The sequence below is a fragment of the Anopheles moucheti genome, chromosome 3 (genome assembly GCF_943734755.1).
Source record: "Anopheles moucheti chromosome 3, idAnoMoucSN_F20_07, whole genome shotgun sequence".
Lineage (NCBI taxonomy): Eukaryota > Metazoa > Arthropoda > Insecta > Diptera > Culicidae > Anopheles > Anopheles moucheti.
In genome coordinates, this window is record NC_069141.1 from 63218785 (window position 1) to 63246779 (window position 27995).

Consider the following 27995-nt stretch of genomic DNA (forward strand, 5'->3'; position numbering starts at 1 on the left):
CATATGAACTTAAAAACTAGTTTTACAAGACGAGGTATATGTTTATTTCATCTTATTAAATAATGAGAAACATACAGCTCGTTATGAAGCCGGTTCAATTATCAACACAAAACCATTTACAGTAAATAACTTCTCTCTTCTTACCGTATAGCAAGTAATATCGAAGCCAAAGTACGGACTCCGCCTAACAACAACAACAACAACATTTACTGCAGTTGCTGGTGCTGATCAGTAAATTGAATCTCTCGAAACCATCATGATAGCCTACGTTCACAATCGCACAATCGTCGTACACCGGCCAAACTTCTGGCAAACATCGAGCCCGAATGTTTGATGTGGAATAATTACACCCAGCAAACATTTCCCACCGGGAAAAGCGACCACCACCACCACCACCACCACCGGCCATCCACGACAAAACCAGCACACAAATGCAAAACCACGTTGCAAAAGACGACTCGACCGAACCAGTCATTGATGCTCGAGCTAAAAACCGCAAAATGCCCGCCGGAACCGAAACCGCAGCAGGCTGTCTCGGTCTGCAGATCCGCTTGTTCGATTGTGTCTACCGAAGAGCCGGGGCTGTCTTCACCGGGTGGGGGAGGGGGCCGGGAAGGGGTCAACGAAGGAGAGCTAGACTGGTGGGGGTGAAATTGATTATTGCCAGCTCGTGACAGGCACCGATGAGAGCTGGCACGAGCTGCTGGTGGCTGGAACACTGGGGTCCGGGCAAACGGTAGACGACCACGCCGGCCTGGGAGGCGGTTGACGTTCGAGGCATGTCTAGTCGATGTCTAGACGTCGAGATACTCTACACTGCACGCTCGCTCGCTCGCAGCCCACACCATTCCGCCTTGCGCTCGTGCTGTTCGCTTGTCAGGCGCGTGAGGGGAAAAGGAACGTTCCAGGCTCGACTGCAGCTTGACATTGCGTCTATCCGACCGCCAGTCGGTGCGGGGTTTCGAAGCCTACACGGGAAGGCGTCGTCTCCTGTCATGTCCCGGTGGAGATTCCGACATTCCTCGGTATTTCCCAACGGTATCACTGTGCATCGGTGCTGCATGCAGATGGAGCCCGGTGCTCGGCAGCTTGTTTACATGCTGTGGTACGGAACGCGCCCGAGCGTAACGCTGAATGAAGTCGTGTTTAGTAATTTCGAAGGTTCAAGACCTAAGCTCCACGCTCGTTTTGAGACCCAGTCATCCGGGGGCTTGCAGACACATCTGCCAACCACTCCATTCCCTAGGCACCGACCGCTAAGCCCACTCTGAGTACTCTGAGTCTAAATATTCGCAACTTCAGCCCGGTGCACGTGTGCCTTTCCCATACGCTCTTGGAAGCTTTTGGAGTCTTTCCAAAAACCACCGAAACACTGCCCAGGCGAGACACATAAAATATGGCCTTTATCGTGGAAAGCTATCAGGAAAATTGCTCACACTGCCACACAGCGCACACGGTACCACCCGCACCGCCCCTGTGCGGACGAAAGGCGAGCTAACAAATTGCGTAGGTTGTACCGGTTTTCACGGGGCACCGTAGACGGCTTGACGCCACTCCAGCCGAAATTTCGGGCTTCGTTCCGACCTCCATTATTGTTTGTTATTGTCTGCGTCTGGTGCGTAGTATTGGCGTCGTAACGTTGGCCCACGCTTATGCAAGACGCGTACACACGTCACGCACACCCATTCCCAATTCCGGCACTGGGCCATCGTCTCCGTTCCGAGAATGAAGCCATTTCGACGAAACCTTTCGACGCGTTACGACGGAATTGAGGTTTGAATTGAAGGTTGCGCCTGTACCTTCGCGTAGGGCTGGGGTAAAATATTTTCACGACACAAAGCTCAACCCATTGAGCTCGGTGTCGGTTTTTTGCGTTGGAAGGAGCTGTACAGTATTTTTTGTTCTTTCCCGGGATCACTTTTACATGGGCGTCTAATGGAGCAATTCATCGTGCGAACAATTTGTGAAATATTTTATGGACGATGGTTTGCACCTAGCTGGTGCATTAAAAGATGATTGAGAGCGAGCGCGTGCCACACCGTTTAGCACATTTAATTTTCATTCCTGCATGTACCCGACCATGGTTTACGAAGTAAGCAAGTTTGAAGTTTGTGCTAGAAGTGTAATTATTATAAATTAATATGTGCCCACTATTGCGAAAATTGATGTACTTCAATGAATTTTGAGTGATCGCCAATAAACAATATTAGGTAATTTTATATAACCAACAAATGTATTTAGTTTACGACTTCTTCAAGAATCTGTTACCTGACCACTATTCCAAGCATAAGAATTATTGTTAAGTGGCTAAAGAACAGTCATTGCCTTTTTCGAATGTTTGCGTAAGTTGAATTCTCTTTATTATATTGTTTATATATTTTAGTAAGTATGCAGTTAGTATTTTAGTTTTAGTATTCAGGGATCGAATATTTTGTTGCACGTTACGACACACATTCATCATTGACATTTCTTCGTTTATTTCGATAATTATAGTGACAATTAGAAAACAAATATTGTTCATAAAGTAAAATGCATCCAATTTAAGGGCGCAAGTTTTTAAGCAACCTACAACACAACGCAAAATCGGGATTAAGCTAGTTGAAATTTCATTTCGTTTGTTTTCTTTATGATTAATTTAATTTTGCTCTTGCTTTGGGCAAATAAAGTCAAAGAAAGCTAGAAATGTCACACCTAACCCGCTAGAGATTGTTGTGGTACTGAGGAAAAAAATGTCTTCAAATATATTACATAAATACATTTACACTAGTATTATTTACCATAAACATTTGCCATGATTTTGGTAAAAATGTGACTGGTTTCAAAAGAAATAACAGATTTTAATAAAAACCAACATTCAAATTTAGATGATGTATTGAAGATTGCATACCTCGAACCCCAAACCACATTTCACCTGTATTTGCATTGCATACCTTCAGGCGTAACTGGGGTGTTTGTGGTGAGTTTCATGTGCGCTTGTAACGACGAAAAGCTTTTACGCCTAAGTCGTATGCAATGCTCATGGCAAACGCTGACTCACAGCACACAGCAAACAGCTTCGCCTACCTTCGTCCAAATGCGCTAAAGACACAACAGCAGATCACTATTTATTATTCAGAAATTGAATCTAATGATACTGTTTGTGCAGCACCTGATGTGGAACGGCAACGCTAACTAACGTCCGAAGAACCGGGACTAACCAAATTTTAGGCTGCAAATTGAAAAGCCTCCCACGCGCCGCTCGGACCCGACGCCGCGCGTCATTTTCACATCCGCAAAACCAGCCCGCCCGGGCAAAACCTTCACAATCAACTCGAATTTACATAATCACAATAATCGTTGTAATCCCGGCAGGCCAGGCTGGTTTGCTTCGGATCGCAACCGGCTAACGACGTCGGCTAACGAAAAACAGTTCAGGGTTGCGGGTCGAAAGTTAATTTCCTTCGCTTCAATACCATCACGGACACATAATCGCATCCTCCTACCCAGCCCTCCTCACCCCGCTGTAAGCTCACTCATACACAAACACACCTGCATCTCCGTTCCATTCCATCGTAAGAGAATTTGATTAAAACAATCCATTAGCTGCCGTTACTCGCTTAAAATTCCCGGCATGTTTGCACCGTTTTGCCAGACGTGTTACGTGTTGCCTCGTCACAAACATCAACCCAGTTGATCCTTGCCTCCCCCCACAGACTATCCCGGTGCATTCGGTGGCTAGTGTTGGATTCGTAACCGGCTGACACCTCCTCCCAACTGGGCCGAGCCTTGCAGACGGATACAAACCCAAGCTCGGCGGGAGTCCTGTCGGCATTCGCTCAGATTCGGGCGCCGCATCCGCTGCTGGTCGTGATTTCGTAGCTCATCGTCCACAGCCACACCGCCACCGGCACCAGAACCTTGTTTTCCAATTGTCTTCGAAGGTGGCAGCTTCTCCATCCCAGCTCTGCAACTACCTGCTGGCCAGACTGCTGGAAAGTCTAGTCACGATAAATTTCCATCCGCTGATACGTCGCCGTGCAAGATCCACTTTCCCCGCCATACTTTGCCAGCCACCGAAGACAATCAAACATTTCGAGATAAACAAACCGTCGTACCGTACCGTTCCGGGGTGGGGAGCCTTTCCAATTTTCCTATTCAACAGATGTTTTGTTTGATTATTGGATCATGCCCTTCGGTTCGCTTCAGTGATTGAAATTCACGTGTGCAGACGAGCCGTCGACACAATGCCCGGGAACGCACACGTGTATTGGCTCCTCCATTCGTCCAACTCCCCAGGAGCGTTCGAAAACTGAAGCTCCATCCATGCCAGGAGGAGGATGAAAATGATTTTTGCATATTAAAAACCTCCCACCGGGACGGTACGAATTGCTGTTCCTAATTTGCAATGATTGACAATGTTTCTTCACCATTGGAGATGGATTGGACGCAATAACATCCTGAAACAATATAAAGTACACAAACGGGTACGATACGGGTCGCCGAGTTTTGGGCCAAAGCAAGCTCGGAGCTCGTCTTCTCAATCAAGCTAATGGGGGAACACAAAACGCCAGCATTGTGTATAAATAAAATTCGCCCCGGTCAAGACAGAACGGGTGTAAGGATTTGTTTGCTTTGGATCCCTTTCGGCCGGTGTAAAAGTTCGGGGCCACGGTTAGGTGCAGCAGAGGGATGTTTTGATAGGATGTATTGGCTTTGCAAAATTAAAATGCAGTTTCCATTTCATTTTGTGGGCCGTTTACACTCTCTGGAGGTTGGAGAATAAACGGGGGGAAACATAAACGAATTAGACATTATAATGAGTTGTGGAACTGTGAAGATTTGAGTGTTGAGTTTTTGATTTAGCTTTAAGTCAATTTAAGTTACTATAAGTCTACCAAACCAATATAGTCAACGGTGATAATAGACAAAACCAGTAACTCAAGCTCAGATATTGCGTCTTCGTAATCGTAATCCTTCGATCGTCCTAATAGCCATACCGACGTTACGGCTTAGGTCCCTGACATCGGTTTCGCCGAGAATGTTCTTAGCCGTTGCCACACAAACACGACCTTGAACCGTCTGCTAAATATGCAATTAAGAAGCTCAACCTCCTTTCTACTAAACCACCCATAGGAGACGTTCACTAACCCCTTTTTTCCCGTGGCATCGCACCGTTCGCAGCATCATCATCGTCGGAAAACTTTCCTCCAGCTGTTCGGTGATGTTTTTTTTGCCCTTTTCGTTTCCATCCAACGATACCGCCTTCCCACGGCTCTATTTGATTCTCGTTTTCGTTCGACTAGAATGAGCAGTATTATTTATTTACCTTCTGCCGGTGGAGCTGGCACTGGATGATGTAGCGCACGACCTTGGCGAGTGGCCGGGAGTGTAGCATCGGGAACGGATCCGTACGTTACGGATCCTTGGTTGGTTGCGCTTTTTTTTTCTATTCCTTCTTTTCTCCAACCAGCGCTCCGCCATGTCCCGCCAGCTGTCAGCCGAGCCAGGACATTTACATCATTACGCCGTAGAGCGAATATAAATTGCAACATTATACACTTCGGTACAGCGCCCTGCCAGGACCAACACGGTGATAACCGTGGCTGTGTACCATTTTTTCCCCGGTGGCCGGTTTTCTCATCAAATCATCGTTCACGGTTCGTCGCAGTTGTCGAACCGGAGAACCGAAAGATGAACGGAAGACACGGCGCTCGGTGAGTCCTTGCGAACATTTCTACCTACATCGTACGATGCGGCCATAACTTACGCGGCCAGCACTTGTGTTCGATCGGTTTGCTGCTCGCTTTTGCTCGGCAATGCATGATAGGTGAAATCGATTCGGACAGTGTAATGGTACGACGGATGGTTTGAAGGATAGGCCAAACAAAAAAAAAGCAAAGGAACAGTTCATCTCGGTGCGCTGGTATCGATATTTTTACTTTTCCATTCCATGGTGCGGAAATCGAGTGTTTACTGCCAAGTCCAAAAAATGATCTCATAAACACGTCATAATGGATTATCCTAATATTACATGAAGAAAAAACAGTAGATTGTTGTATTTTTCCACGTTTTTTCCATTTTGTGATTACTGAACTATAAGTAATTAACACTAGAGTGGCCTTAAAGTCATTTCAACAGACATTAAAACAGAATTAGAAATAATTTTTGCCTACGTACTAACTTATCCGGTTTTAGAACCGCTTCGCTCAGGTCTAGGCCAGCTGCAGGAGTCCTTTAAAACACTCACGGTTTAGTGTGGTCCATTATCAAGGCCTTTTTGGGGGACGCATCAACGCCATCACTCCATCTCAATTTGGGCCTACTACGTCTCCTCTGTCCATGTGGACGACCTAAAAGGACTTTACGGGCTGAGTCGTCCGGTGTCATTCTCATGACGTGACCAGCCCACCTGGCAAGCCTAATCCATCGCTCCTTCATTGTTCTTCCACACAATGAACCACACAATGGCCATATATCCTTCTGAGCTTCTTCCTCTCTAACACCGGCTAAGAGAGTTGCTCTGTAATTGGGTAGGATCTGAAGCCTCTTGAAGGTCCTATATACTCAACTCCTATGCCGTCAGTAGTAAAGGTTTCTGGTCTACCTTAACGTGTGTGGGACAACTAGACGCTAAACGAAGAACTATCACGAGATCCTCCAGAGGTACTTGGGGACTTAAGTGCAGAACCAGTCACCCAAGCATCTAGACAGACTCCGGAAAGCTTAGGGAGTAAGAATCGAAATTATTTCTTAGACTAGAAAAATCACTTTTAAAACATTGCTTGAAAATGAAGATGAATGATCTAACGAAATTGAGTATCATCAATGCCAATGTCAAAATAACAAAATTAAGTGTCAATATCATTAGGTTACTCTTATATAGTTGTGCCCGTGTTTTTTTTTTGCAAAAAATCATGCGATAATTGTTAAATCAATAAAGCAAGGACAAATAATATTTTTATCGATTTCAATGCGATGCGTTTCATATTTGCAAACACTCTTACTTACGAAGGCAATAACAGTAAAACGTTTAATGCAGTGGAGTTCAAAATATCTGGTTTGCAATTAGACAAGTCATTTTTGACCCGTCCGATCGAATGACTCTTTCCTCGTCCTGGTCTTTCTAGTGTGGAGAATCGTTTAATTAGCTTGAAATATAACTCTTTTGCTGCTGGCTCCTTAAATGATAAATCTGATATAAAGAAATATAAGTAATTCACAGTAATCTTATTCACAAATATTCAATTCATTGTTGCCAATTCTTGAAGAACCAAAAGGATTTACATGCAATTCATAATGGTTGCGTAGCCATTCGGTTCTTCCAACCATGAAAGGGCACCTTATCCCGAGTGTACTCAACCGCAGAATCCGATTTAGATCATTATAAGTCTTTCATACACCTCCGAAAATATCATGGTGCTCAGTAAATCAAATCTGCAATGCCACCGTTAACACCCCTATTAGCCCTAAGCCCTTTTTGGCATACGAAATGAGAAAACAAAAACACTTTAAGCCCACTCTAATGACCGAATGCTGGCAATTTACGGTGCTTACACATACGCTAAGCTAATCCACCAATGTACCCCATTGCTTGGGGTCCAATGTCCAGAACCATCAAACGGTCGAAAACGGCCAATCATCATTTATCTTTCGCGGTCACGCTTGGCCACGGTTGGCAACACAATTTCTGTTGACCCAGCGCAGGAACAGATAAAAGCTTAGAATTGTTCTGGAAAGAGCACAGCAAACTTTTCAACGCCTGCTGTGGTTCGAAACGGGACCTGATCTTGTTTTCGATCATCTGGCTTTAACGGGTTTGTCACCAGACCGGCGACGCTCAGGAAACCGGATTTGAATGTCCGAAAAAATGTTGAAGCGACATCACAATTCGGGGGATGATCGGTTACAAAAATGTTAGTCAGTTGCTAACTGAAAACTGAAAACAGGCCTCCGCTATCTGATTAGTCGAATGGAATCAAATTTATTTTATTTGTTAACCCTTCAATGATATGCTTTGGACAACAGAGGGTTTGAGTAGATGATCCAAGTGAAGATCAAAATTTCTTAAGTCTTTTTAGGACTTACTGATGATATCAAATCATAAAAAATAAACACTAATTAAATTGTACATGCACTACCTCACCTAGTATGATATTTAAGTATTATTTAGAAAAAAAGTCATTGAAGGGTTAATTTTTTCACATCGGCACACAAAAATTAAAATAAACCTAGTACAAAAAAACACAAATCTTTCTCTCTTTTGAAACCACTTCAAACCATCCCCACCAGCAATCCCATCGTCTTAGTGTTTTTGGGCTCAATCTAATAAACATTCGACTTCCGATTTTCGAATCCCCTCCTCCACATCGACCACACCACCCCCCAACCGCTGCCCAACCATTTTGTTCTCTCTCTTCCGATCTTAATGCGCCAGTACGGCATCAAGAACGTTTTCCCACTCCGCACACAACACTTTTCCACCCTTCCAGGCACCTTGAACGGTCCGGTGTGTACGTGTACAACGCCACGAGCAAGCCTTCTAGAGGCTCGGCAGGACTCAACCAAGCGGTCAGTTAGTGTCGATTCTTCGTTAGCACCGGACGAGTCGCGGACCGTTTAGCCGTTGCTGTGTTTGGCAGGGCAGCCCGCATCGAAACCGGAACTAGCAGCGTCCACACACAGCAAAGGTTGAGAGTGAGTTGGCGCAAGTGTGGTTAAATTGGCGATTCGACACAGCGTTCCGGCCAGCGTTCGAGGCTGCCTTTGAAAACAACGTCCGGACGGTGCGACGGTGACGTGTAAACCAGACGTATCAGACGAGTTTTCCGCAAGATCGCAAGCACAAAACCACGGGATGGAACGGAGGGCGCTGGTCTGGGTGGTACTGGTCGGTGAGTAAATACCTCCGCTGTAAGACACTGACCACCAACGGGGCCAGTAATGAGTCGTAAAACCGCGGAAGTGTATCGTGTTCGGTATGCAACGCGTTAAACGCCGTTTCATGCTTTGTGCTGTGCTGATCGACTTAAGCGTTCGCGCGCGGAAAGCTCAAGTTGTGAAAATTACGCACGCGGGAGAAGTGCGCAAGTGGCGATAATGTAATTTGTAAATGGTTCAGAGGAAGTTTTCGGTGGCTTTGTGTTGAAAAACGATAAAAATGAGCGCAAAAGCCTTTGGAGGTGAACGAATTAAAGACTTGAGGCCGTTGGGAAGACATTGAATTGTGCATTGAAACAATTTAATTTGGATCAAGCTTTGAATAGGTGAATGGAATCCATCATCTCACAAACAAATACAGTACTTATTGCAATATTTAAACTTCAAAATTGATTGAAAATACACAGTTACACAGCCCCAAAATTAAAAGACCCAGATGTGTCTCTAAATTGAGTTCTTTTCAATTGCAAATTCTCATCAAATTGCTTGCTAGTTGATAGTTTTTGCTCAGAATAGCAGCTTCTTCAACTTTCCAATGCACTTGTAGCTTTAATCGTCTTGAAACATTATCACAATTGTTTCGCACAATCACGGCCTAAACTACACTTTCCCTCACACGTGCGTTCACTCGCGCGTATCAACGCATCGGAAGCGTTCCACGCGCCTTTTTTTCGCATTCTAGTGCGCGGCTGGATCGAGAGCAAGCAACAACAAAAGAAACGCTGCTACAACGCTGCGAACTACGCGGTTGGTAGATACCTCGACCGAAGGATACGAACTGTTTGCGTCCTTTGATGAGTCATGTACATTGATTCGCGGCTTCTCTGATGATTCGTTTGATGCATTCTCTCTCTCTGATACACACACATATTGCTGTGAAGGTTTTCATCAGCGAGTGCAAGGCTGTATGGTAATGTAAATGGAAAACCTTCACCATACACGTATCGGAAGAGGTTTCTTCTGCAGAGGCTACATTGATGCAAACAATGAAGCGAGTACGAAGCACGTCTAATTTGCGTTTTTAGTGTGCAATATGAGCATATTGTGTCCTTCGCTGATGGAAACTGTATCGAAAATTGTTCGCTGATTCTTCATTTATTCCACAAAGCTACTAGTGATTATTTCTATAAAACCAATGCATAATAATAGAAAAATGGACAATGAACAAATTAAGTTAGCTATAGGCCAATAAGAGGGAAGCTTCTCAAGGAAAAGGCTTCAAAGTCCTATCGGACATCCATACATTAATTTAGCAGAATTAACGCCACGCATAGAAATTCCGAGTGGATTTACATATCAACTGTCTTTCAATTTTTTCCCCGAAGGAATTAGATATGATCCTCTGGTTAAAGTTTGCTTTAAAAAGATCGGTCCATCTACTCCGAGTGTCATCAGGGAGTCACTCAAAAATAAATCTATTTGTAATCTCTAAAACCGCTGATTCTATGAGCTAACAAGATTAGATGGAATTGGTCTTGACAAACACTTCCACAAAACACAATCCATCTTGCCCAGGTACTTTTCCCCTTTTTGGTAGATAGCTTCAACATCGAGGGAGTATGTAGAGAATATTTTTACCGCGATATCCTTTCTACTGGACTTCCCGGTGATATCTGCTATCACGGAGTTCTGAGGCCCAGAACAAGACCACTTCCCATAATCCTATCTCGTCCATTTTTGTATTGATCGTCAATTCGGTATCGAAGGGATCTATCGGTCTATCGACATTCCCAATAAACAATTAAACAGTTCTCGGCACTTTGACCTATCACAAGATAGGAACAGACATAACAGAAGCCGGATCTATTATGATAATGGTCATGATTATGATTCGTAAACAAGTTCGTGTTTGAACAACCCCTCGAAATCATTTATCTCACTATTTTCGTATCTATCGGGTAGCTAGAAAATACGAAACTGAGGAACTCGTATGAAAAATTAATGTAATTCGTTTCATTATAACGCATACGCATAGTATTTTAATTTTTCTTTTAAAAAGCTATACCTCTCTAGAATCTAAAGCTATAACTTGAATAATGTCAAAACAAAAGAGATATTATAATTTAATTTAATATCTAAATAACAGACATCCAGTAAAGTGTACTTTGGAACTTTAAGAGACATCACAATTGAGGGAATATTTTATTGATTATTTTTATGTCAAACGAAAGATGCATACATTCAGGCGTTTTGGTTCCATAGCATCACTTAACCAAAGAGTAGTTCAAAGAAGTACTTGAATGATCATATATCACTGGATTGTTCTTCATTTATTGTGACACTTCAAAACTACTTCCATGAGGCGTTTGTTTAGTATCAATTAAGGAAATGATCTATTATTTTCTTATCACTAAACCGCTTAGAACACACCGCATCCATTCTCACCTGCTCCACCACTCATCGCGATCTAGCATCTTCCACCAGCAAACATCAAGATTATGCTTCCGCCAGTAGAGTGTGCATGGTGCGGTGGGATGTTTCTTTTTTTTTTTGCATGTTTTCACTACAATTTGCACATTTCCATCAAAATGGACAACCGTCGGTAATCGCTAGCAAATAATTACCGAACGTGATCTGCTTTTGATTTGAGGCTAATTGAATTCGTCGCCCACTTTGCCCCACCACCACCCGCACACTCTGCGAGGGCGAAACAAACCACGCAATATAGAGCCAGTGCCAGTGTGGCCAGTGTGCATTTGTGTGTGGCACATTCGGAAGTTTGATTGAATGTAGAAGTAGTAAAAACATTACAACGAACCGGCACGAATCTTCTTGCCCATTGCTTCACCTTTCTTGCCAAGCTTCCAAAGCTCATCATTTCCACGTGGCAGGATTTCTCTTTTTCGGAGATGTTGCGCGTGTTGGTGTGTGTGTGTGTTTTTTTTTCTTCTCTCTCGTCCGATTATCTGATCGAGTTGAAATTTTTCATCGGCAGCAAAGCATCAAAAGATTTCCATGCGTAGCCAATATGGCGCTCGTCTACATATGGAGGTAAGAGAGCTACCGTGAAAGGAAAAAAAAATGCATGCCGACACTGAACATCGAAGCTTCATTCCAATGTTACCCTATCCGATGCCATATTTCACGCTTTGATGAGCGGGTTTAGGTGTACAAAGACGCCAATTTTGTACAAGAAAGCCTAAAAAACCGCGATGTAACTAGACATTTTCCTAAACGGTGAAATATTCAGGAATTTGAAAGAGGGTAAATTATTAAGTTTTATTATTAATGCAAGTTGCATTATTTTAATGATTACTTCACTGTACCAACCTTGATCACTATCTCTTAACACTAAAATCCTCGCATTTATTGCGCAATCAATCGGCTTTCTGTTTCGCCGGTCATCTACCGTTAATTTGCTACAGAATTTATAGTCAATTTCGTAACTATTTCGCACCTCTCTCCCTCCTTCTCCCTCTTTCTATCTCTCTATCTCTCGCCAAACAAACTCGATTCCTCGATTGACCTTTCGCGAACGCTTTGCGAGCGTTCCGTTACTCAATAAGCGGTCCACACAAACGATACTTCCTTTCGCAGCATTTTCGCAACAAATTCGCATCTTTGGCACGGAATTCTGCCCAAAAAAAAGTGAAGTAACTCCATCGACACTCGGTCAAGCTCAACGAATGTGACTGACCACCACGGTTTTCCAATTAAAAGTGCTTTCAAGCGGAAAAAAATCCTCCAAAACTCCCGGTTGCAAGCGACGGCCAAGTTCAAGGAACCGACGTCACGGCCTATGCTGAGTCAATGTCCCGCGAGCCGTCCAAATCCAACCTCCAACGTCATAAACGGCGTTTGTGTCGTGCCTCTTTCTGCGTTACTCGATTGGAGGTCACGCGGGCAACGGTGGTGACTGACGGCAGTCGATGATGGCGGCCGTTTGCGGTCGCGATTGATTTTCGGGGCCGGGTTCGATTCCGTCACTGCTATCATTATTTGTGGCCAGTGTTTCCTTTGGCCTCCGCGTGGGTTTTCTGGCACGGCCTGTCCATTTCTGCCAACGGCCGGAACACTGCGCTCAGGCTGTATTGCCACCAATGCCACCAATTGCTAATGATGACCTAGTGGTGGAAGGCCGACAGGGCCCATCATTATTGGGCTGTAGCCCGGTGTGCGGTGCAATAATCCGATGCAATAATGCTCTAAAGCGCGCCACGGGAAGCTAACGGTGCCCACGAATTACAGCTCACGCTAATTCAAACGCCGTCCAAACCGCCCAGTTCCCGTTCGCCATCGCGTCATTGAAAATCATGGCTAATCGCACCGTTTCGGCCATTCGTGTTTCGGCTCTTGTTTTCCATTTCCTTCCCAGCGGCAGCCGCAGTTCTGCTAGCCCTTGCTGAGCCCAGCGCTGGCGATGACATTGCAGGGCGCGTTCGTCGTCAAAGTCCGTGGCTCCAGCGGTCACCGAACACGTTCGCGCTGGGCAAGAAATTCGGTAAGCCAGCGGGAGAAAACCCTTAAATCCCTCGGTCCATAATCACATCGTGAAAGCTGGCCACTGTTTAATCTACTGTTTCCGATCCTCTTACAATAGCGCGGAATCGACCGACGACGCTCGCGCTGGAAACCAACACGGACTGGCCGGAGAATTCGGTGGAGAGGGCCCGACCGGTCCAGGCGCGTCCGTTGGAATTTTCGGCGGAAGTTGACAGTAAGCCAGCGCCAAGATCGAGAGCCTTCTACGGTTGCATGTCCAACTGTCTTACCCTGTCGCAGTACAATCCGGTGTGTGGAACGGATCACACCACCTACCATAATCAGTACAAACTGGAGTGCGCCAATCGGTGTGGAGCCAAGCCAAGTAAGTGTGGGTTTTCCTCCTTTTGAAGCTTTTGTTAATCATTTTATTGGAGATAGATGTGCTTAATTTATACACTTTTTTATGTTACCGTTTCTCGTGACTAACATTATCCTATTTGTAAACTTTAAATCTTGTTACAACCTTTTTTCAAAACAACCACATCTATAACAAAGTCATAATTTATTATAAGAATTGATGTTTATGGAGCCCTGACTAGAAATTAATTGCTGCACACAAACCATTCTAACCATGCGGGGTAGTTTTACATATCATTTGATCGTCGAATGCATTTACACCTTGAACAAAAAGCTCGAATACGCGTTTGTTAAGCGCCATTTTGTATTTAGAGAGATGTCAGATGTTATCTACAGATATTCTCTTTAAAATGTACATGGAGAAGACTTTTCTGACAGCTGTTGTTTTTTCGAAAGAATCAACACAACGACTATTCGTGCTACAGCAGCCACATGATCAGGTGCAGACAGTAACATTGAATAGCATTCTTGAATTCAACATGTCATCGTCATCGTACATGACGGTTTGAGGGACAGTTCACAAACGTAGCCTTCCGTCTTAACAGTTATTTTATTTGTTGCATATTATTGGTCAGCAATCTACATTGGAGGTCTACGGAGATGTACACTACACGTTCCTGCAGATCGGCGCATCAAAACATATGACAGTCTCGTCTAAATACTTAATCGATTTCCTGGAGGTTCTTGTATTCCATCACTGTTTCCTGGGAGTCTCCTTGAAAGGTACCCTGCTATCTTTGGTGATCGAGTCTTCATTCGAATGATGTCTAGACTTAGGTCTAACCATTTCGCATTGAGCGCACATCTCCAGCGTATAGGACAGATCTACTCTTTAATGGTCCTGCATGGAATACGAGGCTTCAAGACCCTCTTTATTGGACGCAATTCGAAGTACAGGAAGATCCCCTAAATTACAAATAGCGAACCGAATGGAATGTGAATTATACATTAAATGATGCCACTAGTTATAAGTAACAGAATAAATAAACCAACTTCCTGGACTAATATGTGTGGACTACCTGCTCCTCGGATTTGAATCTTAACGACTTTTTGGTCAATCCTATCGATCCTGAACGAGAATACTGAAAATCTCGGCTCGAGTGAAATTAATAAAACTCGGTTTATTTTCCAAAAACTTAATGTACAGGCATTCCCCGAGATACGCTATTATAGCGGCTCGCTATAACCCGGGTAAAATCCGCGTAACTCGAATTTCCGCGTAAGTCGAATCCTGGTGTAATTTCGTTTATACTTCGAAGTCACTATAGTCGACTTCCTTTTCTGCACCTAATTTATTCACCGAATCAGGCGATTTAAAAAAAAACATACATTAAAATAAGTTAGAAAGAAGTGGATTATATAACAAAAAAAAGGTATTTTCGACCAATTTTTCACATTTTTTCTCCAAAACGGCGTATCTTCGAATCCGCGTATAAGAGGAACCGCGTATCTCGCGGACTGCCTTTAAACGTTCTTTATAATCATAGCCTTCAACAGCAAACCCCAAAACACTACAATAATCCCCAGTTTTTAAAACGTGAAATCGTTTTAAAATTATTAATTGATTATGGTGTATATTAGTAGATCAGTTTGCTAGGAAACTTTTTAACTTGTTTCTTATACTAACGTTTGGTATTACCTTTTTTCGGGAACATATTATCGTTGATAATCTATAAACAATTTAATCTTAGCGATTAACATAACTATACTAGAACCACAACATATTTTCCAGCTGTATAGCGTGATAAGATTTAAATCTACATTCTAATGGGATTTTATTTAAATTGTCCAATAATTTCACAGTGGACAATCATACGGTAACGATCATCATATACTTAACCATGCTTTCATAATTAACTAGCTGCAAGGTTTTTCCCCCGGTGCCTGTTGTAAACCATCAATTTTTCCACGATCATCCATCGGTATTATCAATCATGAAAGTAAAATGAAAATACGCACAAAGTTTCACACATCATTCCGAACCGAAACGCACAAACTGCTGCACGTTTTGCCTAATGAGCCGTGTGGTAAACAAAAAAGGCCTTGCCTAATAATCCATCACCACCGTGCTTTCCCCGCTCGTTCGCAGGAGTTACCGTGAAAAAGTCGGGCATCTGCTGAAGACAGTTACCACCAGTTGACGCACTCAGATGCAGACCTGAACCGACGCCACTTCCATGAACAACCACCAACAAGGGCTCAGGAGGCGTAAGGATGCTCGCAAAAGGGCAAAGAAAATGGAAAGTGGATGGGCGGGCGGCGCAAAAATTTCTAATTTATTTCTAGGTGTATCGCCGAACCGGGGGGTAGCGAAAAAATACGGCACACAAAAAAAACAATAAACAAAATCTAAGCCTTCATCAGCAAACCGCGTATCATTTTCGTCATGCGTCGGCGTTTCGTGCGTCCGGTGCGCCCGTAATGATGAGAAAACTTCGATGCATATGTGGGCACGTGTGAGGCCCGGGGCAGAAGAGTCATTGATCGTAACCGTACCAAAACAAACTCATCTGGCCAACAAACTGGAAAAGAAAATGGTCGGAAAAGCTCCCGCGGTGTCACCCTAATGGGGTTGGAGTTTTCCGCCCGCGGGAAAGCCCATCGACTTGCGCAACCATGTGCGCGCTGCGGGAGCCACGTGGCGCACAACGTGGTGGGCTTTTATCGTTGATGTTGTGATTAATTGGCAGCGTTTAAGACCCACCGGTAGAGGCAAATCGTTTAGCATCGGCTCGTTTTCTTGCAGGGGCCCGTTTAATGTGCGGGAGGCAAAGGGAAATAAAAACTTTAAAGCGAAAGAAACCAACGTTGCGCAATACGTCACGCTATTTGGGGATTTGTTTCTTGTGAAGTTTGCCACGAGATGGATGGGCCCACGGTGGGGAGCTAATTATGTTCATGCTGGGTTTCGGTTTGTTGGGTATGCATAATTACCACAAATATTCAGTTGTTTCTCATAATTGTGACAAAATGGGTTTGATCGCGGTCTATTAGAATGTACAAGATTGTTCTTTTTTAATGGATCCTCAACCTTCCACCAGTTACACCGCATTGTGTGAATTTAAATCCCCTTTCTATCTCACATTCAATATCAGTGGAGAAAATTGGCACCGTACAAGCACGCCCAAGAACATTATTTGCTGCTTCTCTATCATTTCGTGCCATCCAGCAGCACATTCCCAAACGGACGCTTCACTAGAAACTGGGTTACAGAGCCGTCCGTAAAAGGTATGCCCGAAAATTGTACCCTTTCCTAACGACCCCCGGTCCGGTGGAGTTCATTCTTACAAGCCCCCTAGCCGGCGGTTTGAGTGCGCATATCTTAACACTTCAATCCATCCCGGCAGCAGGAAGTGACCACCGAAATGATGCCGTTAAACTCCACCTCCTCCCACTGACTCGCCGATGACGGTCAAAACGGAAACATTTCATTAGCCTCGAAAGTAAAAGAAAGGCCGAGACTGAAGGGGCGATGCAAAGGAAACAAGAAAGAAGAAAAAAAAACATCGCACACAAGACGCCCTCGCAGCCGATCCGCTACGACAACCGCACGGCCAGCCGGGCCAAGGGAGGCAATTGAAATGAAGTTGGCGGTTGGTTTGGCGGCAAACAGTGACTGGAAGCCTCAATCGGTTGAACTTTGGCGTGTAGGCCACGTTTAATGGCTGGCCGGGAGATCGAGATGCACGAGGCATTGCCAAAAATCATGTCAATGTAATTGGGCCAAAGCCGGGGTTTTCGTGCACTGCGTGTGCTTTTTTGTTCAATTCCTTTTTTATTTTTTCTTACTTCTGATGCTACTTATTCATGCTGCAAGCCTGCATTATTAGCTTTTGCTGATAAAGAAGAGGAAGGAAAAATTAAAGGAAGCTCAAATGGATCTTCTTGCTCTCGCATGCTTTTTGCCCAGGAAGTGATGAGTTGCTTTCCTCATTGCAGATTTAAAAAAAAACAATATTTCGCAGCCTCCTAGACGACCTCTTGCGAAAAACCTTGGTCAGTGTACATTGAAGAAGGCGCCATCTTGCCAACACATATTCACATGCGCAACATGCGGCGAGATAATTTACAACATCGCGATCGCGATACAAAAACATCGCACGGTTTGGGACGGTCGTGCATCGTGATTCCTCACACTTAGCGATGCCACTGCGGCTGCTGGATTTAATTTCCCGACGAATTGTTTAACGAATTATTAATGATTTATTTATTTTATCATTTATTTCCCTCATTACCTGCCGGTAATGGGGCCCTCAAGCTGTGAACTGTAATGATAAAAAATAAATACAAAGTATAAATGCATTTCTTTCATTTTTAACCTCTTCCATTAAGGTACGGGTAATTATTATGGGTAAAATCATAAACAAAATGTTGCATTAATGCATAAACGATCAGGTTTGCGGCAAAACACCAAGGGTCACAAAATTTCCTTGGAGAAAAAATGAGAAAGTGTGTAAAGAAAATGAGAAATTATTTCTTCAGACCTTGAGGTCGGATTGGGGCGAGATTTATTTAATTTAAATGCCTGTAACAATAATGAGCGAGCTTTATATATTTAGTGTGGTGCTACTGTTCTAGTATGTTATTGTTAAATGTGGCCAATTTGACATCTTAAATATGAGAAACCTTGACGAAGAAAACGTTAAATCCCATTCAAAGTTCATAAAGTTCAAAGTTCATCCAATATATTCCTCAGAATACCTTAAGACCATTGAAGACTTAGTGACCTGAAACATTGCATTCGTTTGAGCTGGTTGTTGCTAATCTCTTCACAACCATCCCTATAGTCCACCCTTAACAACCACTGTTTTGATTGGCATCGATCAGAAGCCTCTAATGAGATGGGATCGCCTCCGGCATTCCCTAACCTCATTCACCAAGAACTCTCGTGGGCATCTTTGCGGGCAAATCTTTACGGCCGTTTTGGAGCACACTTTGGAGAATTCACAGTGGAAAGGAAAAACACATTGTACACACACACGCACATCATAAATACCCCCGGAGACGAAGCTTATCCGGAGATGTTGATCGACATCTTCGTCACGGCGGGTTGACGACGAAAACGGCTTCACGTTGCATTGAGCATCCACAAGCATTTCCGCGGTCCCTTCCATAATGGTTCTTCACCGTTTTGCTTGTCGCACTCGGGCCAAGTGTTTTGACTTCTCGTATTGTGATGCGAGGTGTCTGTTTGTGTTTGATGATTGGGAATTTCCTGCTGTTGACTGTTGATGCTTCAAACAAAATAGCAAAGCAATAAACGATGCAACAATCAAATCGACTCTCTTTTATACATACACACACGTAAACGCACGCTGCACGCGTGGTAGAAAGTGACCGGCCTGGGTGTTGAAATTTTCTACGCAAACGAAACCGTTCAAGATCGGAACAGTCGTGCATCTTCCGCCGAGTGCGCTGGTGAAAATGAAAGCGCACGAAAGATCACACACATCATTAACCGTGGCTTGGCAGAAATTATTTCCTTGCTCCAAATTATTGATCCGACTACGGCCACGCTCAGCCGCAGCGCCCTGCAAGTTCGCAAGAAGGTAGAGTAAGGTTTGGTGTGTGTGTTTATTTTTTTCTTTTAAGACGTAGTTCCATCTGCACGCAGTGATGAAAGGTGAAACATCCGCACCCGTTGGTTTTGTCTAATTATTATGATTGCAGTAATTGATTGCCGTCAGGACATTATGGTTGGCAAGTGAAAGCTAGGAGTGGTTTTCGGTGTGGCTTTGATTGCTGTTTTCGATTGGGATGTCACACTCATAATCATCGAAAACTCTGTAGCCGAAATGGACACTCAAGGGCAGTTCGCTTGCAACCCTTGGGCATGCATTATTTAATTAACACGCACACCAAAATAATGTTAATTACAGCTTGGTATTAATTGAGTGTAGCTGTGTTGGGATTCGAAATTGCATCAAACAATTAGAGATGATCGTAATTTCTAACGATCAATAGCGTAAGAAAGAAACATATAATTTGTTGTAGAATTTCACCCAAGGCATTTGATCAGTCTGTAATGCATGCTTATTTCCAGCACCTTCATTTTAACTTTTTAACACTAGAACTACCAAACGTGTTAAGCGGTTTTGTTATTGAAGCGATTTAAAAAAAAATCAATAAACCTGGATTTTGATTAAATTTCCTTGAAGATCGTTCAACAGAATAGATAGGTGATTGTGATGCATCAGTTAAGGAAGAGATTAATCCACCCATTTTTTAAAAAATCCAATCAAAATGACCGGTCCGGCAGTTCTACTGGTAATGATGTATGCTTCACTTTCTTCAGCCCATCATTCGAGTTGTACGAATCACAATCAGACAGACCAAACTTTATGATTCTGCCCTTGTATTATACTCAAAGATCGCTTACGATCTTCAAACAAAAGTGTACGCAAAACGTGTTAATTAATTAAATCAGTAAACCTGCGGCTGGTTTAGTACTCGTCCAAACTCGTCCCTGTGGGTTTTCCATTTTTACGAATAATTTTATTTCCCTGCACGGGTGAACGCAAAGCTCGCCCCTGCTTTATAGATCCGTTGAGTGTTTTTTTTTTGTTCTTTTCCTCCATTTTGAACCCGCCAGATCACCACACGTGGCAATAGTTTTACCATTAGCTGCGTTTTTTTTCGCCTTCTCATAATTAACTCCCTCTCGGAACACTCTCTTTACCGGACCACCCCAAACAGCCACCAAAAAAAAACTCCACATATGCAACCCAACATACTGCGCGCACCGTGCTTTTTGGGGCTAGAGAAACCCATAACGGCACCATCGGAAGTGCGCGGCAGAGAAAGTGATCGTGTCTGACCTCAAATTTAATTTCGATAATGCACCTGCACGATCTTCCCGCGCGGGACCACCCCAAACGAGCTTTGCAAAAGCCCAACGGACAGACTCATTTTGTAGTTTTTTTTTTTATTTTTTTGCCAACGAAATTTGAAGATGCTGCACCAGTGCTCCGGCCGGGAATGGGTTTCGATTTTTTTGCTTCTGTTTCGTACAATTTCAATTAATTTTTCTCCTCCTTTTGCACATGACTCCAAACCATTAAAACGGTTCCGTCTGTCCTGTTCCGTAGTTGTGTGTGTGTGTGTGTGTGTTTTCTTTCTCTCTGTTTTCACGCCGCAGATGGCAGGAAAATCAAAACAATTAATGCGCGTTTAAAAAGCATCGACCCGTCGCGCGACCACTAGCGCCATCCTTAGTGTGTGGGGAAAATGAAGAAAAAAACGGAAAAACGGTAGTGAAATGAAAAAATGGTTAAATGAAATCGGGAAAGACTTCATATCAAGCAGATTGGCTGCGGTGCACCGGAATTTCCGAATCCATGCGCGGAGAGGAACGAAACTGGGTGCAGATGTGAAAAATTCAACAACAAAAAAAACGAACCCTTTCCCGTCTGGTTGGGAAGCATTCGCGAGGGGCCAAGTGTGTCTGTGCACAATCGGTAAGATGCGTAAAAATGAAACGTTTCATAACGATCCCTCCCGACCGCCTTACAATGCGTGTCACCGGTAAAGCCAACTAGATTGTTTCAATTAAATCAATGTTGTTTTTTGTGTTACGATTAAGTGCACTAAAACATAAGTGGCCCGGTGTTGGATTTAGTAACTCGTGGCGGGAAAACGGCGCTTGCGCGCAGTATCGCGATTGGTTGAGATATTTAGTTTACTTTCTTCCAATTTATAACATGCTCAATCGTTTGATCGTCTCACGTCAAGCTGGTGGTAACGTTTTTGGGGTTAATGTGACGAATATAGTTTTGTTCGAGAGAATCGAGAGAGTTATCATTACTAAGACATGATCAAAGTTAAAATGTATTTCATTTTGCAAATCAATATTCATAACTTCTCGAACACTTGAAGACGGATCGTATTGAAAATTTCTTCAACAATTTACATTCTCATCAAGTTCTATCAACAATTTAACAGTTGTTGGATGAGATTTTTTTTGTTTTGTTGGCTAAATATTAACAAAATTTCATTCGAAAATAACTTCTTGGACTTACAACGTGTTTCATTCCAGTAATTACTAAAGATAAGATATTAGACGTAGGATATACAGCATTCAATCGATAAATATTTCCAAACCCTGACTCAATACAATGCATAAAATAAATGTCTTATTGGTAAAGTTGTTCAATTATACATGGATCATGGACAAAAAGAACTGGGATGAAGCAGCAAACAAAAAATTACACATCACGATTGGGTTCATAAATACATAATCTTCAATTTTATTCAAAAAGATATAATATGTAACACGTGCGTTCTTCAGAACATATGGCATATAGCAGCACTATTTGCTAAGCTCACAAATTAGTAAAATGAAGTTTCAAATAACAAGATTTGTTTGGAAAACTCTCCCCAATCTCTGCACAGAATTTAGGTTTACCGACTAAAGACGGTGGTCTTGACATGTAGATACCAGTTTTAAAAAGTAAAGAGAAGAATTAGAAGTAAAAAGTATAGTAGAATAACGAAAATAGACAATTACAAACTATCCGCCGAATACTATAGCTTCGAATCTTCCAAGGAGAAACAGCAAATCTCCTAAAAGGAATTTTAAAAAATCATACAAGCAAAAATACTTCCATGAACTATTAAGATCTAATAAGTAGACCCAAAGTATGTACGCAATACACAAATTGAAATTGAAAAATTGAACGCAAAAAAAACTCTGGAAAAATTAAAACTCTAACAAAATTGGAATAGTTTTCAAATATTCGGCTAATGATGTTAACGCTATGAACCGAAATTCTGATTTAATCATAGAATAGATAACTATACCATTTTTTTAATAAATTGTGAACTATTGAGATACCTTTTTTGTTTAAACCTTTAACAAATATATAGTTATAAAGTTATATTAACTCTCTTCTTTCACCCAAGTGTCTTCCAAAAGAGAGTTCTTTGAAAATATTTTTTTAAATTATTTTAAATATTTTTAAAATCAATTTCAACGATTGTTGAACTCTATAAAATATATCCTAAAATGATGTTTACATTTACACAGGGTTTACAGGTTAACTACTTCAGGTAGTATTCGTAAAACTACATAACTAACCTTTTTTGTGCCTCTGAATGAAGATCCTCCCTTAAACCAGAATAACTGGCCATCATGTCCAACATTTTCTTGTTGGCTTATGACACAAGATGCTTTATGTACATGAAATGTTTCAGAAATCTACTATAAATATCAGTATAAGCGACAAATTACATTAACAACTCATAAGAAAACATAAATCCGCTTAACGGTCGACACAAATATATCATAATTAGTAATGGTTTTCCTAATAAATTGTTCCACAACGTCTTTTGGGTGCAGTTCACAGTAATCTGGTAATTAATTTCTTGTCAACAAACAAGTTTTCTTTTCATTTGGTAGAGTTAGTGAACAATAGTTCATTTTACTTTCATTCCCCAGCACGATTCGGACATTCGGGCGCATACGTTCCCATTGATCCGGAATTGGAATTGAAAATCAAAACATTTTGTTCCCAAACCGAACCGCAATAAATCTTAACCTTATCTCCATCCTCTTCAACAAATAGACACGAGTAAATGGTGCTAGTTATACACTTTGGTGAGAAATATTGTGCCCGTGCGTGTGTGTGTGCGTTTTAATGCTTCCGTATCGCTTCGATTGGTACGCTTGAGGCACGAAGAAAAAAGCACGCGTGCGGTACTGTTGGAAGAATTTCCCCGCTTTTCCATCGTGCGTCGTGCCCAATACTGCCAAAATCGGTGGAAAGAGCTGGAAGGAAAAGGCTACCGGTGGGCCAGGCTACGCGAAAGCAAACGCTTGAACCGCGATCTTCGAACCGAACGGTGTCAAGAAAGTGGAGATCAAAGCGAAGATCGAAAATCCAGCAGCCCGAGAGCGCTGGAATGGAATAGGGTGGCAAGCAGGGTGGCCCCGTGCCTTGTGGGTCGTAACGCGTACGCACTCACACACACCTTTTGGGGTGGCGCGCCCGTCCCGTATGAAGGAAAACCGCTTTGTCGGGAGGGGAACGCGCGAAAATGTTTCAAAATTTTGTTCACCTTCCCGTGGATGGTTTATTCATTGGCCAACGCTTGCCCGGGACGGTACCCGTTCCGGAAACTTGTATCGCAGTCGAAGTTGCTCGCCTTTTGGAAAATAGACGGTGGCTTTTTGCGGTGGATTTTTCACAGGGGCTTTTCCAACCGAATGCTCCGGAATCCCCCAGCAACGTGATAATTTAGGAACTCAACAGTGACAGTGCGTGGTGGTGATTCGTATCGGAAAAAAGTGTAAATTCTAAGAAGAAATCTTACGCCCACGAAAAGGTGGTCTAATTAAGATCGAACGTGTAACCCATTAGTGGGAGCCAAATTGGAACTGGTGAAAAGTTTGTGGGATACGTACCAATCAGCATACCGGGAAGGCATAAACGACACTTGCTGGTGCCTTGCACGTACGTGCCGCGACAGAGTGCAAAAGACGTCCAACAAAAGGTGAAGTGGAAATTAATTTGCACGTGTGAACACCAATCGGGACGTGAGCGTTTTGTGAGCGCGTTTGTGCGATTAGCGGGGAAAGAACGCAAACACACCACAAAAAAAAACCAACCTCCCACCTGTGTGCCTGGATATTAAACTCTCGCCACAAGCTAGACGACGTGCGTTCGTAAAAAAAAAAAAACCATGCGATCCTTGTGGGTGTTTCTGCTGGTGGCAGGTAAGGAGCGTACGGGGAGCTAACCATGCGGGAAAGTAATTTAAAATGTGTCCCGAGCGCGTTCGTTCGCGGATTTTTGCAATACTGAGGTTGGCATTGTAGACGGCGGAACTCATTATTTCAAATTACTCCGTTTGGTTCTGGTTTTCTGGTTTTTTGTCCGATTTTCCCTTCCCCATTTCCTTTGTCATCCACATCAAGCGTACGAAACTTGTTCGAGATTTCTTTTGAATGTTTAAGATGGCATTTGCAATTAATTTTCTGAATCATTGCAAAAGCTTTTATTATTTTTTTGGGTTTTTGTTAACTTTGGACTTCTGTTCTATTTACGTCTGACTAGAAATTTGTTCTTTCTCAAAGTAGGAAGTATATTCCAACACAAAACTTCACTATTTCTCATTACCATATCAGGCCACATAATAGGCAATATGACAGTTAACGATAAAATTTAGAATTAGAGGCTCAAAAATGATTGAAATGTGCAGTACAAAATATTTGTTCCATACTTCAAGCTTAGCAAAACCCACCTCCGTTAACTTATTTTTTTACTTTAATTGCCAACCACGTTCTTGAACATTATAAAGATTAGACTACAAGGACATTTCCCCCCAAAAAAAATCTCCAGAGGAAATAAAATTCGAACTGACAACAGTGTTTTCCGAGAATTATCTCCAAAACTCGACTGTTTGCTTTCAGTTAGTCACGAATATTTCACATTACACATATTTTATAAAGATCTTCCGATCTCCCTTATTTATTTTACTTTTGCAAATCCTAAAGCTCAATCTTCAAGCACGTAAATTTTTGATCTATTTATGCAACAAACATAATCATTCCGTAATTTGTATTTAGATTGAATATATTGGATGCGTTTTTATTCTTATATCGAACTATAATTTAAAGTACTCCATATCCAATATGCGGCACTGACTGATCCGATACTACGAGTAAAGTAAGCCATAGGTAGTAGACCTACAGTTTAAAGATCTGGTTGAGATCTGAGAGTCCCAGTTCAAGTTCTAGTTGTTCTAATACCAACATAAATGAAGAATATATGAATTTGAGTTGATATGACTTAAAGTGATCGATTAAATTTCTACAATCTTCTATCAGCAGATCAATAATTGATGCGTGAGATCTAGCTAATCTAGCTCCTCAACTAATATCTATTTATAAGTCGTAGTAACAACTGTAGGGCAAAGTTATGTTAATTAAATTTGATTTTAACTAAATTATGAAAATATAACTCATTCCACCAAGTGTCATCTTCAAACGTGTATCATCCATTTTATCAGTTCATTTGGATGCAAACTATTAACGTGATCTTCCCACATTTCTAGCGCCACTGGTACTGGCAGAAGATAAGCTAAAGAAACCGACCCCAGTAGTAGCACCGTCGATGGTATCAGCATCCAAGATCGCCGACAGTGTTGCTAGCCCCAGCGTGACCGAGTACAAAAAGACGCTCATTCGTAAACCGAAGCGATCGAACGGTGAAATTCCATTGTTGATCATTCGACCGGTGGAAAAGCGGCGCAAGATCTACTTTAAGGAACCGACGGTGAAAATTGCATCCGGTGGTGTGGCCACGTATGGAACCTATCCTGGTAGGATGTTGGGTTCGCTCTACCCAAAACAGAGTTCTCGCTAACGGTTCGGTCATCGCTTTTCACATTCATTGCAGAGTTACATACGAGCGACGGTGAGATGTTTACGCTCGAGCACATGCTGCCCATCCTGAGCTTGGAGGGAATGCTGAAGGGTTTCACCAAGCACGGACCCAATCACTTCGTGCCGTCACCACAGTTCAAGCCATCCGACATCCATCATCTGGTGGCACCGCAGAAGACGAAGGAAGAGTATCATCATCAGCTGGCGCCGCTGAAACCGAGCCAGCTGCTGTCCATCACGCACAAACCGGCGGAGGCCGTGCCCGCGCAGACGCTTCCATCGCCACCACCACCGAACTACGTACCGGCCGTAAATTCTGAAGATCAACTACTGAAACTTGGTCAACCACAGCCTTCCTTTTCACCCCTGGTACAGGAAAAGCCGGCGTTCGTCAAGCCAGAGCAGCTGCCCGCAAGCTTCAACTTTAAGGTGCAGGAAGAGGTCGGCCACTACAAGGTGAACGCGATCCCGCTGTCGAAGCCATCGGAAGTTCATCATTCGGCACCGCACCATCACTATCCAACGTCAGGAGGCGCCACTAGCTATGTCGGAAGCCAGGGCAAGCACCAGTCCCAGCCGCTCTACATCCATGCCGCTCCAGCGCCATCGGCTGAACACTCCTCCAGCAAGTGGCAGGAGATCCCCAAGAAGCCTCAGGTGTCCGTGTCGACGAACTTCTACCACCCGAAAACGATCGTGGCCGAACCGGAACAGCCGCAGCATACGAAATCCTACGCCCAGGCTCAACAAGCCGTCGCCCCACAGCAACCCACCGTCCAGACACACTTGAGCTACTACTTCCCGAAGGAGGAGTCCGCACCGCAACAGCCTGCACACCATCAGCACAACCATCAGTCGGCAACATCCTACAGCAATGTTCAGGCAGGTGCAAGCGGACAGACGAGTGAGCACGTCGCGGACACTCCGTCCGAGAAGCCCATCCATAAGACGTACAGCTCTCATATCAAGCAGAAGTACCAGAAGCAACACCACCAGCAGCCCCATGTCTTTATCCAGAAGTACTTCGAGTTCCCATCCAAAAGCGGTGCGCACCAGAAGAATGTCGTCAATGAGTTTCACGGTTCGCACGGCAATGACACCTCGGACCATCAGCACCTACCTGAGCCGCAGGCATATGCTGCCCCGCAGTACTTGCCCTTGCCCCAGCCACAAGCCCTGCATCAGCCGCAGCACGCCCCCGCCATCACAGGACCCGGCGCCCAAACGTTACACCTCCAACTGCACCATCCCGTACATCATCCCGTGCATCATCCGATGCATCACGGAGGTCCTGCGCAAAGTTACTGGAAGTTTGGACGTCGCACGCAGGACGCGGCGGTCAAACCGGTGGTGGAGCACACCAACGAACCAGACCACCACGATAGCCAGCATGCCGCTTCCGGATCGGTGTTGCGTCAGGTGAAGCACACAACCGTGTCCATAAGCAGCTCAAGTACCGAGACACCGGCAGCTACCAGCAGTAAGGACGCCAAAGAGGGACAGTCGGCACAGGATCGTATTGATCAAGCATCGCAATCGACCAATGGGACGGCCAGCACAAGTGCGCCGACACGGACACCGAAACAAATCCAGCATGGATGTGAACGACGCTGCATCCGCAACACAGTCGCACAGGCCTACGAACCCGTGTGCGGAACTGACGGCGTGACCTATTCGAACCGGGGCAAACTACGCTGTGCCCGAACATGCGGTAACGATGGTAAGCAAGGTCACTCTCAATCGAATCCCCAATAATCGACACTATCATGTTGTTCTTCCGCGTTTCAGATCTCGAGATCCGATCGTACGGCGAATGTTCCACGCACTCGCGGAACGCATAATGCACCACCGG

The 27995-nt window shown here is 43.6% G+C and overlaps 2 protein-coding genes across 2 annotated transcripts; both read left to right on the forward strand.

The window, feature by feature from the left end:
- Positions 1-8833: 8833 nt before the first annotated feature.
- On the forward strand, positions 8834-15879 carry LOC128302911 (uncharacterized). Its single transcript, XM_053039760.1, has 4 exons — positions 8834-8870; positions 13244-13357; positions 13457-13723; positions 15848-15879. Exons 1-4 carry the CDS (start codon positions 8834-8836, stop codon positions 15877-15879), a joined length of 450 nt encoding a protein of 149 aa, XP_052895720.1.
- An 8559-nt stretch (positions 15880-24438) lies between these two features.
- LOC128304820 (uncharacterized) lies at positions 24439-27984 on the forward strand. The gene is made up of 4 exons (XM_053042056.1): positions 24439-24472; positions 25813-26079; positions 26157-27863; positions 27932-27984. The coding sequence occupies exons 1-4, from the start codon at positions 24439-24441 to the stop codon at positions 27982-27984; spliced, it is 2061 nt and encodes a 686-aa protein (XP_052898016.1).
- The last annotated feature ends 11 nt before the right edge of the window (positions 27985-27995 follow it).

What these genes read in the sequence shown, in the direction of transcription:
- LOC128302911 (XM_053039760.1), top strand. Translation starts at nt 8,834, where the DNA reads ATGGAACGGAGGGCGCTGGTCTGGGTGGTACTGGTCG. An exon ending in GGTCTGGGTGGTACTGGTCG is followed by an intron (nt 8,871 to 13,243) that starts GTGAGTAAATAC and finishes CGGCAGCCGCAG; the next exon opens with TTCTGCTAGCCCTTGCTGAG. An exon ending in CGCGCTGGGCAAGAAATTCG is followed by an intron (nt 13,358 to 13,456) that starts GTAAGCCAGCGG and finishes CTCTTACAATAG; the next exon opens with CGCGGAATCGACCGACGACG.
- LOC128304820 (XM_053042056.1), top strand. Translation starts at nt 24,439, where the DNA reads ATGCGATCCTTGTGGGTGTTTCTGCTGGTGGCAG. An exon ending in GGTGTTTCTGCTGGTGGCAG is followed by an intron (nt 24,473 to 25,812) that starts GTAAGGAGCGTA and finishes CCACATTTCTAG; the next exon opens with CGCCACTGGTACTGGCAGAA. An exon ending in CACGTATGGAACCTATCCTG is followed by an intron (nt 26,080 to 26,156) that starts GTAGGATGTTGG and finishes CATTCATTGCAG; the next exon opens with AGTTACATACGAGCGACGGT.